Source organism: Stenella coeruleoalba (genome assembly GCF_951394435.1).
Source record: "Stenella coeruleoalba genome assembly, chromosome: X".
Lineage (NCBI taxonomy): Eukaryota > Metazoa > Chordata > Mammalia > Artiodactyla > Delphinidae > Stenella > Stenella coeruleoalba.
This window is the reverse complement of record NC_137152.1, coordinates 84289800-84303655: the sequence shown is the minus strand read 5'-3', so window position 1 is coordinate 84303655 and position 13856 is coordinate 84289800. Positions and strand designations below refer to the sequence as shown.

At 44.4% G+C, this 13856-nt stretch overlaps 1 protein-coding gene across 1 annotated transcript; it reads right to left on the bottom strand.

Moving 5' to 3' along the window:
• Positions 1-12099: 12099 nt before the first annotated feature.
• Positions 12100-13469, bottom strand: LOC307180320 (adenosylhomocysteinase-like; the record flags this gene model as incomplete). Its single annotated transcript, XM_079910508.1, is given in 3 exon segments — positions 12100-12885; positions 12889-12923; positions 12926-13469. Coding segments are annotated over 3 exon segments (1290 nt in total). The 3' UTR covers positions 12100-12174.
• Between the last annotated feature and the right edge of the window lie 387 nt (positions 13470-13856).

Sequence of the window (13856 nt, the reverse complement as noted above, 5' to 3'; positions counted from 1 at the left end):
GAGAGTGTGCCTTGGGGGAGCCTTTCCACATCCTGCCCCAGTGTCATGCCTCAGAGCACCCAGCGGGCTAGATTCATCCTGTCCTATAGAACTGGCAAGTGAGTTGCTGGAACCCTCATCACTCCAGCCAGAATCCAGCCCAATCAGCATCCATTAGGCTACCATAACCTTAAAGAATGGTCTGAAGATTCCCCCAAAATAACACCACTGAGAAAACAAAAAGCCAAGGGTACATTCATTCTTACTTTGCTCCATAGAAACTTAATTATACTTGTCACTTTTTCTTTACAATTTTCAATTTTTTGTTTTAGTGCTTTAAAAAGGCACTCCCCCTGGAATTTCTATGAATATTTTCTTTTAGTTTATTTTTCTCACTTTATAGTATATACTGCCTCTGCACACACAAAAAAACTATGCTTCCTAGTCCCATAGCACCCTCAGCCCCTTGCCATTAGGTGAGGCTACGTTACTAGTTTTGGCCAGTCAGCTGTGTAGAGCAGTGACTTATGTTACTTCTAGACTACAGTGACTTTAGAAGAATAAGCGATTTCTATGACACTCTCCCTTTGCCACGGTGACCAGCGATGTTCCAGGCTGTGGAGCCTCTGTCAGCTGGGGTCCCTGACAGATAGGAAGCAGAGCCCCCTCACCCCTGACCTTCACCAACACTTGTTGGGCACTTATTGCGTGCTAAAACTAAACCTTTACTATGTTAAGCCGCTGAACTTTGAGGGTTGTTACCCCAGCATAAGCTTAGCCTAACCTGACAAACAGTGATGGCTCTCAAAGTTTAGGATGCAATAGAATCACCTGTGAAACGTTAAAATACATATTTTGTGACAAAAATATATTGGGGGACAGACATGGATTAGTGATGATAGGAGAGAACTACTCAATTATCAGCTGATTTGACAAATCCTTTTGAATTTTATACTTTTTAATTTTTTTAACCTTATAATAGTATTTGTTACCCAGGTGCTTGGAAAAACAGAAGACGCAAACAAAAAGGAAAAATTAAAAATCCAGAACTCCACACAAGTGTGGCATGTTAGGAATTTTCTTTTGAAAAAAGTCCATGTTTTCCCTACAAGAGAGGAATGGAAAAAAGAATGCACAGCACTCCTTTCGAGAGCTCCGTCAACTCCCCTAATCACACACACACACGCACACGCACACGCACACGCACACGCACACGCACACACACGTGAGCGCGCGCGCGCGCGCGCGCGGCAGGGCAAAAGTATGGAGAATGCAGTCCCGAAAAGGATTCGCTTCCATGTCTGCCCGCCCCGGCCCCTGAGGGCTACAGGCACCAGCCACTCTCACACCCATCTGCAGGGATCCGGGGTGCTTACCTCTCTCCATCTTTCCCTCGACCCGCCCACATCCTCCGCAATAGGATGCTTGCACCCACGCAGGGTTCCCGCCCACCTCCCCAGCATTCCCATTGCCCACCATTTACTGAATCAAAATGGATAGAAGGCGTGGATGTGGGGTGAAAACTGCAATACGGGGTCCGCTTCCCACCCCAACCCCCACACCCCTTTCCTTTCCAGTGGTTTGCAGGTGGCTCCCACCTGCACTTCCACTTCCAGGGAACCCTGGTGTTTTCCTCCTCCTCCTCTTTTTCTGGGCCAGAGCCCAGCCTGCTTTCAATGCAATAGGGAGCTGGTACTCAAACATGACCGCCGCCCCCTTCCCAGATCCCTCCCCCAAGCCCACCATTTTTTTTGCCCCAAAATGGACCGGAGCAGGGGCAGGAAAGGAGCATAGGCAATGCAGTCCTGGACTCGCAATGGTGTTCGCTCTCGCCTTCGGATAGCCTCTGCTCTTTCAAACCTGCTCAGATCCCCGGCAGGTGGTAGTCACTTCCTCTGGTCTAGTGTCCAGAAGAGCGCCCGCCTGCCTCCAAGGTAAGAGGGAGATGGTGCTCAGGCGGGGGAAAGAGGACTCAGACTATACAGTGACTGAAGTTCACGTCAGCCCTTTGTCCAGCGAGGCCCATGTTAACAGTGAGTTCAGGTCCCCAATTAACTCTCCCAACAGCACTGCAGCAGGAGCCGGGTTGTTCCTCCCCGCCCCACTTGACAATCTTTTCAGCCTTGGCCAGAAACTGGAAAAGTGTATCATCTCCTTGGAATTTCTATGCGCCTTTCTCAGATTATCAGAGAGGATCAGCCTCTGGCGGTTAGTCGATCTGTGTCTCCTTCCTCCGCCCCCGCTGCTCTCTAGATTCTCCACCTCCCCTCCCCCAAGACCCGAAGGTCTACCATTTCCCTTGCAGTCCTGTCCAGGCAGTGAAATGGGGTTCAGGAAATAAGGATGGGAGAGAGAGATTTTTACTAGTTCTTTTTAACATTTGTCAGTTCTGTGCCTTGTAGTTATTATTATCATTACCGTTATTACTATCAGCCTATGTCCTGTTTACCATTAGAAAATAGAAAAGAGCTATCTATTGTCATTTGGGAAGCAAGAGGTAGATTCAAGTGTGTGGGGGAATAAGCAAACAACCCAGCCACCTGTTTTCCCTGCTCAGTGTTAATACAAATATAGATCCTTTAGGCAGCTATGTTTTTGGAAGTTTGAAATGTACAGAGCAGCTGGAGGCTCCTCTTGGAAGGGGCCCCTGTGTGTGTGTTTGGGGGGCTGGTCCATGAAGTCAGCCTCTGAGGTCACATAATTTCATAATACCAACTTGGAATTTCAGATTTTAAAAGCTGGTCACATGTCCTGGTCTTCAAGATTATTATTAATTTAACCTCCACAATTGCTCTGTTTCCTAGTTCTCTACCACATCCACATCCCTATTAACCCTTTCCAATTGCAACCAAAATTTCATACTACTTCTTACCATCTCAGGGACAGATCTAGGTTGTGAGGCCTGAAACTTAAGATTCAGGGGACCCTCTTTAAGTAAAAGGACATTAAAAATTTATGGGCAATGCAGGCAATTAGGTGCCAAAGTTAATATTTATTTATATTGAGAAATTACAAGAAATTATGAAATTTGAACAGCTGGCATATACAAAACATCCCAATTTCCATACAAACAATATTTTTATTAATTACTGCCTGGCACACCTCTATGATATTTTCCCTACAATTTTTTTTATTATAAACTCTTTGATCCTCTCTTCATATGTCTGTGTAATATTTTTCCTAGAGAAAATGTAAAGATAATTCAATCTTTCCTTTGCATGGTTAATCAATTTATTATTTTTATTATTGTTGTTGATAAAAGTTTCAGCTTTACAACTCATTATCAGTGATGGGTGAATTTTTAGTATTATCAAATTTGAGTAAACTGCTGTCTAACTCTGTCAAGTTTCTTTCTTATATGGGCTTATGATTTAAGTTTTCTTGTGCAGATTCTTATCTTAAATAGTCTTAATAATGACACTTACAAACCAGTTTGATGTCAGTGTTCTGAAGAGGAGCAGAATTTGCCACCCCAAAATATGCCTCCTGGGCATAAAGATTATTTTAGGCTGATTATTTTTAAGAAACCCAGACCTAGTGAAACAGGAGGGAAGGGGGCAGGGCACAACCTTTAAAAGAATGACATAGACACGACATAAATGGTTAGAACCAGCTAGGTCCAAGATGGCAGACGAGATTTCCACTAGACATTGAGCCTCAGTATACGCTTATTGTAGCACATCAGCATGCTAAATGACACACCCACAGGCGCCATGACAATTCCAAGGCCAACCATAAATGTTAAAAAGTGGGCAGTGGCCCAACTCCTGGAAATCCCTACCTCTTCCCCAAAATACCCGGAGTACTCCTCCCACTCATTAGTCTATGAAATTACCAACCCCTATAAAAACCAACAACCCCATACTCTGGGGCCGTTTTTGCCTCTGAGATGGCCCACACTGTCTGTGGAGTGTGTTTCTCTCTAAATAAATCCATTTCTTACTTATCACTTTGTCTCTCACTGAATTCTTTCTGCGATGAGACATCAAGAACCTGAGCTTCATTAAGTCCTGAGACCAGGTGTGTGATCTCAGTTAAAAGACCATGGGTTCAAGTTCCAATCTGGGTTTTGGCTGGGTTCAAGTCCCAATCTGGGGTTTAGCTGGGTTCAAGTCCCAGCAGGGGGATCAAGTCCCAATCTGAGATGCACGGTTTCACTAGCAGAAACTCAGAAAACCGGTAAATTACGCTTTTGTAAGAGAGATTTACATTTATAAGGGAAATCTCCATTTGTAGGGGTGTCTCCCTCTCAGTGCCTGGAAGAGAAGGATGACTGAATCTCTAGAAACTCTTATCAATGGAGAAGGCAACGACTCAAATTTGCATAACAACCTTACTCTTGTTTACTGTGCTTTTCCTGGTCACCTCCCATAACTGGCCACCCACCCACCCCCCAGCAACATCCTTTGTCTTTAGAAGAAGATGATATTTAAAGTGGTGTCTTGGGCTATTTTGGGGAGTTACTCAGTTTTGCTGGGTCTCTCCTCTGTATACATGTTATTTTTAAAAAATATATGTATTTATTTATTTGGCTGCACCCAGTCTTAGTTGCAGCACGCAGGATCTTCATTGCCGTGTGCAAGATCTTCGTTGCAGCATGCGGGATCTTTACTTGTGGCACGCGGGCTTTTAGTTACAGCACGCGGGATCTAGATCCCTGACCGGGGATCAAACCCAGGCCCCTTGCATTGGGAGTGCAGAGTCTTAACCACTGCACCACAAGGGAAGTCCCTATATGTGTTATTAAATATGTTTGTTTTTCTCTTATTAATCTGTTCTTTATTACAGGAGGGTCTCAGCCAAGAACCTAGAAGGGTAGAAGGAAAATTATTTGTCATCCCCCACAGTCCTCATTGTAGTACTGATTTTGAGTTTTAAGGTATCTTAGTCAATGTCAGTATTTCATGCCACATCACCAAGAAATTAATATGAACCTGTGTGGATGTGATTGGTCAAAACCATACATGTGGTCGGTGTAGCAAAAGTCCAGGAGTGCATTTTTGATAAATCATATCGTATGTACTTATAGGGCAGCAATGGGAGCCAAGACTAAAAGAAGTATCTTGGAATCAGGTAATAAAGTGGGAAATAGCATCAAATGCTGGCAAGTAGCTGGTGTTAAACCACCATGGTATTAATTTGAGCTGTAAAATTTGTTCATGGTTCCCTAAACATATGAAAGGCAATAGAGTGTAGCATTAGTTCATTAGCATTAGAATCAGACAACCCTAGTTTGAATCCTAGAGTTTCTACTCACTACACTGTGAAATCTTACTAGTAACTACTTAATCATACATGGAAGTGACTAAGAAACACATGAACAAATTATCCAATTAAACCCAAACTAAATGTAATTCCAAGTCAGCTTCCCCTTAGCTTGATCCCAGACATGCCCACCTCCATCTCACTGTTGCAGGAAGGGGGATGCCTTCCAGGGCCCAAGAGTGGGCTCTTATCTAACACTCGGAAAAGAATTGTCCTAGGAGACACACGTGCTGACAAAGCAAGAGACTTTTATTGGGAAGGGGCGCCTGGGTGGAGAACAGGAGGGTAAGGGAACCCAGGAGGACTTCTCTGCCACATGGCTCGCAGTCTTGGGTTTTATGGTGATGAGATTAGTTTCCCGGTTGTCTCTGGCCAATCATTCTGACTCAGGGTCCTTCCTGGTGGCGTTTGCATCGCTCAGCCAAGATGGACCCCAGGGCGAACGATTCCGGGAGAACATATGGACTGGCGTCTCCTGTCTCCTTTTGACCTTTCCCGAATTCTTCCAGTTGGTGGTGCCTTGTTAATTCCGTGCTCCTTACCAGGACCTCCTGTTTAAGATAACTCATGCAAGTGGTTATTATTGGGCCTGGCCAGAGCAGGCAGTTTCAGTCAGTGGTTCCCCTAACAACTCCCCCCTGAGAGACTTTCATACTCAAGATACTTCTTGGGAATTGGGGCAGAGGTCTCTTTCTTCTGTAACTATTTCCTGCTGAGAGTGGCCATAGTCCTGCCTAGTAGAGTAGAAGTCTCTCTTTACCTGATCTAAATCGAGGTATTCTGTGCCCAAAACCAGTATTCACCCTCATGGTAACAACAATTTAGCCTGAAACTGTTGAACCCTGTCGGAGATGAAACAGACAGGGGCCAAACAGGAGGTCTAACTGGATGGTCATCACTGGACCCAGAAAAGGAAGGCAAAATCTGCAGGATGTGTGACTTTCTTCTGATTGGTTGGTGGCAAAGTAACAGGACATTGCTCCAGGAATCTTGCACTCAGCTTGAAGTTACCATCCTCCACCTGGGTGGGGGCCTTAGTTCCTGCAGAAGAACTCAACAGTATTGCTATGCATACTCCTTAGGAGGAGCCAGAAGCCTACCCCAAGGCTGTACCAACACTTGACTCCCCTGTTTCTGTATCCCCTCCCTTCTCTGTTTAGCAACTGTTTGAATCTGCCCTTTGGAATTCAGGGATGGTCAAGGAGGCTGAATGAAGTCTAAATCCTACAAACAAGAAACAGGAGACACAGAAAGGATTTGTACTCCAGAGCCCCACAGAGTACTGCTCAGTTTCAATTCAGGGAACTGGATGATGATGGCTCTGGCCACTTCCTGCTAAAATGGGGCATAGTCCTACCTCAATTTGGAAAATAGACACTGAATCAGAAATATTTCTGAGTTCCGAGTTCTGGATCTGAGTCTTGTATGATTAAAATCTCACTCCCTTGGTCTGCCATTTTAGTGTAACAGACCCAATTAGAAGTAGTTGGAGGAGTGACAACTGGAATTTTTTTTTTTTTTTTTTTTTTTTTGCTTTACGCGGGCCTCTCACTGTTGTGGCCTCTCCCGTTGTGGAGCACAGGCTCTGGACGCGCAGGCTCAGCAGCCATGGCTCACGGGCCCAGTCACTCCGCGGCATGTGGGATCTTCCGGACCGGGAGCACAAACCTGCGTCCCCTGCATCGGCAGGCGGACTCTCAACCACTGCGCCACCAGGGAAGCCCAGACAACTGGAATTTTAATAGGAAAAATAAATCTCATTTCATTTCAGGAAAATAAGCCTGAAATCCAATCTGGACCAGCACTTTGGGGAGACTTGTAGCCAGGTAGCCAGTTGTCTAATTTTATCTAAGCAGGTTTTAACTTTTAATGTGGTATTAACACATAGATAACAGGTGCTATTGGTCATCATACATGTCTCTTCTGTTTGTTAATGTATGATCTAAAGCAATTTCATTGTCTAAAAATGTAATAGTTACAAGATGAGACCTTTAAAAAGTAAGGTTGCAGTTACCAGCTGCCAGCTGACATTGTTTTGAGAATGGCTGGTGGCATCAAATTCTGACACAGCTCAGAAAACTCAAGTTCTTAGCAATACAAGGACTTGTCTGAAAGCACACCCATAATGTTACCTAGTTATTTCATTGGGTGTCTAAACCATAGCTACTCCATTTTGACTTTTAATTGTAATATTCCCCTTAATATTCAAAGCAGATGTCATCGTTAATGATGTTAGTGTTTCTCTAGGTATGAGAAGATAAAAGAATTTGGGCTCATAAGATCTTCTCCTGAAAACATCTAACTAGCTAAAGGCCTGTTCTGCCAGGTTTTCTCAGAGCACAGAGTGCCTCATCCTGATCTACATCCTGAATTCCTTTCAGGGGATGTTGAAGGTCAGTGGCTGCAGTGGCCATTGATTTAACCCTTGCAGAGGCAGATGGCAATTTTCAGTTGGCAGAGCCCCTTCAGGGTCATAAATTTGACCATGGTTTGGGGGGCATTTCATGACCATTTCGTCCCACGGTGCTAGGAATACCTATTCCCAGGTCTGGCAAAGATTTCACTTATAGGCCACTCAGTGTCCTGCTATTATTGGACTAGGCTTCATTAACAGTGCCACTAGTCTCCAGACCACCCATCTCACTAGTCTCTTATGGTCCAGGAAAATATTCCCTCTTGTTTTCCCATATCTAGAATTACACCATTAAATCATTGATCTTATATGGAACTATATATCATCATTTTATCAGAGGCTCAGTCACACATTTGGTAATGCAAGAAACAACAATTTTGTAAAACAGGCAGTATAAAAAAACAATATAGCTAGCAGATTAGTAAGGTCATAAGCAAGAACATAAGTCAAGAACTTCCATTAGGTGCAGCCCAGTATATCCTAGGTCATCTGACTTAGTCTGTTCTGTACCAATGCTTATCTTTAAGGGAAGTTATATATTGGCATTGTCCATAAGTCACCCAGCCCAGTTTCCTAGTGTTACTAGACTGATTATCCTTAGTATGATTTAATTGTTCCCAACACATAGGAGCCTTAATTACCATAGTCTGGTGTTACATAATTACATAAATCCATCCCATAATTGTGGGAGGTCTTATTCCTTGGCTGAAATTTTGCATGTTGCTCTGATTGAGCCTGAGTAATAGATGAAAACTCATATTTATAGCCAGGGTCAGAGCAGGCATTGTTAATTGGCCAGGTGAGGGGATTCCATCTAGTAATATCAGTAGTGACCTGAACATGACTATAATTTTGCTTTTAAAGTAAACTTCCTCAGAGCCAACCAGTTAGAGCCTTGAAGTGGAGAAATTCACCAAGGTAACCCAGAAGTACTAGATACATGTAATTGGCCACAAACCCAACAATTGGATTGATTTTTAAAACTAGCATAGGATCGTGCTCATGATAGGAAAACATTTGATTCATATGCAAGGGTCCAAGAAGTCAAGAAAACATTATAAATGATCGTACAAGTCAGGTTGAGGATCTTGAGCAAGCTGTCTACTTCTGATGTGGTCTTCTTCTCACCCTATCATGAGTGTAGTTTCTTCTCTGTTTGAGCACTGTTTCAAGGTTATTTTGAGATAAACCGTCCTCTCTACAGGCCAGTCCAGTGCGGGGGGGCCCTTTGTGAGTGGAAATTAATCCAAGAGTCAATTCCCTTCAGTTTCACTGTGCTTGAGCTAGTTAAAGAGCACCTGATAAGGGTCCTTCTGCCCAGGGTAGAGAAAGTCCTTTAAATTATGTCTTTTCCAGCATGCATAATCCCCTAGTTGCAGGTCGTGGGGCATCTGATCTTCATCCAAAGATAGATTATTGAGATAAGCTTCAGAAACAAACTTAGCGTGTCCTTCAATTAAACTTTACCTTAATATAACGTAACAGCAAGGAACTATCTGGGAGGTGAGTCTTAGTAAATACAGACCTCCATAAACAAAACTGGAATTTAATATTCACTGAAATGTAATTTTTCTCTCTAAAATTACCCTCGTTTTTACAAAATATAGCCAAATTAAGACTAGTTAGTTTGCAAAATAACTCTGGTCTTAATCAACTTGGCCTGATGACTTATATAACTATAACTGATCATATAGGCATTTTGCTTGCTGAAACTTTTTTTTTTTTTTTTTTGCAGTACGTGGGCCTCTCACTCTTGTGGCCTCTCCCGTTGCGGAGCACAGGCTCTGGACGCGCAGGCTCAGCAGCCATGGCTCACGGGCCTAGCCGTTCCGCGGCATGTGGGATCTTCCCGGACCGGGGCACGAACCCGTGTCCCCTGCATCGGCAGGCGGACTCTCAACCACTGCGCCACCAGGGAAGCCCTGAAACTTTTATAAGGAGTCTCAGACTGGATTTTTAAAAGACCTCTCAGGGCTAGGAAATTCCCACCAAGAGCTTATCACAGATTTTGCCTAATAGATCTAGGTGAATTCCTCCCTTTTCAAGGTTCTCAAAATACCTTGAGCTTTCTGTACCTGTTAGTGAGGTAGCCTTCCTAATTTATCTGATAAAGCTGCTGGGAACCTAAGAGTTTTCAATCTCTGGAGGAAGCAGATAGAGAGACAATATAAATGTTTCAATTCTGCTTACAAAGGTATAATTTACCAAATTATTGTAAGTCATAATTAGTTTAAGGGGAAGGTTTTCTTTATACCTGGAAAACACAGATTTAAACCAGTAATTTTTCAGATAGAAACCATAAAAATTATAACCATATTCACCAGTTCACTCAGTCCTATGTAACTAATCCTTTTTGTTGACAGCTTTATGAAGCCATCAGGTTTCCCATTAGAATTCTTCAATTTCTTACCCAGTTCAGCATTATGGTCTGAAAGTCAAAAACTTGTATTTATCCAAAAGTCCTTTCTATAAATCTTCTTGAAGAGGAAGCATTTTTGCAAAGGCATCAGAGTGAAATCATAACTGTCTATAATGACAAAAGACTTAAGAAGGCACGTTTAAATCTGATTACAATGCAATTGACAAAGTAACTTGGTTACTGCTGTGACATACACCACTTTCAGATAATAACTAGAGTTATGACTGATAACATTTTACCAGGACATATCAGATTTTTAGGAACTCCATATAACCTCTAGAATATCTATATTAGTAACATTTACCATACAATATAACCTAAGGTTTATTACTTATTTGATAATACTTCCCATGTAACTTAACCTACCAAATGAACCTAATTAGTTTAATATCTCTCATTAGGATGTTTCAGGGGCCCTCTGAAGCATCCCAAAGTTAGCTAGAGGTCAAAAGAACTTCATTAGAATTTGATTTAGGAAGTTTTGTCAAAAAATATCAAAAGAGTTTAGAACACTCAATCAGATAGGATCATAGGTCACTGTGAAACAACAGTTATTCACTTAGCCAAAGTAACAATAAAAGACTTCAAAGGCAAATATAGAACAGATCACTTAAAAGGTAAAGAAACTCAAAATCTGTTTTCAAAGGCAGTTCAACATCTTAAGAAAACTTGTCCTCTTAACAGAGAGAAAAGCCAAATTCAAGTTTTGTACCAGCTTACCTTTAAAATTCACTTACTTGGGACTTCCCTGGTGGCACAGTGGTTAAGAATCTGCCTGCCAATGCAGAGGACACAGGTTTGAGCCCTGGTCTGGGAAGATCCCACATGCTGCACAGCAACTAAGCCCGTGCACCACAGCTACTAAGCCTGTGCTTTAGGGTCTGCGAGTCACAACTACTGAGCCCACGTGGCACAACTACTGAAGCCTATGTGTCCTAGGGCCTGTGCTCCTCAACAAGAGAAGCCACCGCACTGAGAAGCCTGTGCACTGCAACAAAGAGTAGCCCCCGCTCACCGCAACTAGAGAAAGCGCACGTGCAGCAACGAAGACCCAACGCAGCCAAAAAAGAAAAACAGTTCATTTACTCAATCAAATTTATTTTAAACTCAGTCAGTCCTGACCATGCACAAAGCTCTTCTCAGGATCCACTTTCCACAAACCTTTTCATCACTTTCTGTATCCATCACTTTATTTTTCCATTCAGAAACAGCCAGCCCTAAGTCAAACCTACTTCCTTTTCCCTTAATAAAATGCAACTCCATTCCTCATACCTTCTTTACTGAAAACATACATCCTACTTTCCTATTGTATACTGAAATGTTGTCATTATTTCTATTATCTTTTTTTTTTAGGCACCAAAATTTTTATTAACCCACCTTCTTGCTCTCTTTTAACATTATAAACCAAATTAATCTCTTTTTGACCCAGAGTTGTGATGGGAACATCAAGTTACAATGCACTTTTATGTTTCTCTGGCCCCTCTCAACCTCTGGCTGTCACTTCTCTCGTCCTTTCTTGGCTATCCCTTGACAATATATTCCAACCCCTGTAAAATAAGGACTAAAAGTACCAACCTCATTGTTCTGAGGTTTAAGAGAATGTCAAGCACTAAGCCGGGCTCTCAGGAGCATTTAAACTCCAACAGTTCCTCCACACCCTTTGACATAGCTCCTTCTCATCTTTCATGGGCTGAGGAACCAATGAACCTGTAAACCAAGAACATGGGTATAAAGTCCATAGGCCAAGTGAGGGCCTGGATGGTAAAGTGCATGGGCTTTGTGAACATCACTACCAACTTCCAGCCTAAGGAAGGACTGACTGAGTGAGCAGTTCCAAAACCCCTGAGCTCATGGTTCCCTGTGGGTAACTCCCATGTATCTCTATCATGACCAGGGCTTGAGGAGGGACTTCTCAATTCCCCCTGCCACACTTGGAACAGTATGAGGGATGCAGCAGAGGCCAAAGACTGACTAGCCCCAGGGAGTTGACGGGGAACATTATCAAACCAGTCTCAAAGGTGGTGCCATTTGCTCTTGGGGAGGAGAGGTGGGACCCAGGCAAGGACAGCAGCTGGAAGGCAAAGGGCGGGCCTGGTTCTCAATAGCGGTAGTGATCAGGTTTGAAGGGGCCATTGCAGGACATGCCCAAGTACTGGGCCTGCTTCTCAGTCAGCTTGGTCAGCTTCACATTCAGCTTTCCCAGGTGGGCTTCAGCCACTGCTTCATCCAGCTTCTTGGGCAGGAAGTGGACCCCAATGGGATACTTGTCTGGGTGGGTCCACAGCTCAATCTGCGCCAGCACCTGGTTGGTGAAAGAGTTGCTCATCACGAAGCTGGGGTGGCCCATGGCGCAGCCCAGGTTGACCACCCGGCCCTCAGCCAGAATGATGGTGCGGCACCCATTCTTCAACAAGTAGCGGTCCACCTGGGGCTTGATGTTCACCTCCACAGTGTTCTCGTTCAGCCACTTGACATCAATCTCCATGTCAAAGTGTCCGATGTTACACACAATGGCGTCATCTTTCATCTGTTCAAAGTGCCGGCTGAGGATGATGTCAATACAGCCCGTGGTGGTGACAAAGATGTTGCCCTCCTGACAGGCCTCATCCATGATGGTCACCTCATAGCCCTCCATGGCAGCCTGAAGCGCGTTGATGGGGTCGATCTCCGTGATGATGACGCAGGCCCCGAAGCCCCTCAGGGCCTGGGCACAGCCCTTGCCCACGTCGCCGTAGCCCACTACCACCGCCACCTTGCCCGCAATCATCATGTCTGTGGCCCGCTGGATGCCATCTATGAGGGACTCCCGTCAGCCATAGAGGTTGTCAAACTTGCTCTTGGTGACGAGTCATTGACGTTGATGGCAGGCACCTTCAGGATCCCGTTGGCCATCATCTTGTACAGGTTGTGGACCCCCGTTGTGGTCTCTTCAGAGATGCCTCGGATGCCTGACAGGAGCTGTGGGTACTTGGTGTGGATGAGGTTGGTGAGGTCACCACCATCGTCCAGAATCATGTTGAGGGGCCCGTCCTTGAAGTACAGCGTCTGCTCAATGCACCACAGATATTCCTCGTCCGTTTCGCCCTTCCAGGCGTACACTGGAATGCCAGCCTTGACAATGGCAGCTGCTGCATGGTCCTGGGTGGAGAAGATATTGCAGCTGGACCACTGCACCTCAGCGCCCAGGGCAGCGAGGGTCTCAGTGAGGACAGCTGTCTCCACGGTCATGTGCAGGCAGCCGGCAATGCGGGCACCCTTCGGTGGTTTGGAGGCCGAGTACATCTCCCTCATGCGCATCAGGCCCGGCATCTCATTCTCTGCGAGGTCCAGGGCCTTGTGTCCCCAGGCGGCCAGGCTGATGTCAGCGACTTTGTAAGGCAGCTTGTCCGACATGCCGGTGGCGGTTCCGCACGGAGTGATGGACACAGGCAAAGGGTCCCGAGCCGCGGGCTGGGGACAGGCGCGGGGCTGGCAGCGCCGGGGAGGGCTATTTCTGTTATCTTTAATTACATGTTTAAATTAGAATCCTCTGCTCTTAAAACCTTAATTTCTTGTGAAAACTAAGAAGCAAGCAATTATGAACTGTCTTTTACATTAGCATTCTGTAGATTGGTGAACATAAATACCAGTGATAATTTCTTTTTTTTTTTTTTTTTGGCTGTGTTGGGTCTTCATTGCTGACCAGTGATAATTTCTCAAAACATTTGCTTTCTTATAGAGAACATCTCAGGGTTGCACCAAACATATTCATTAATAGTCCTAAATACATTTAGTTTCTCT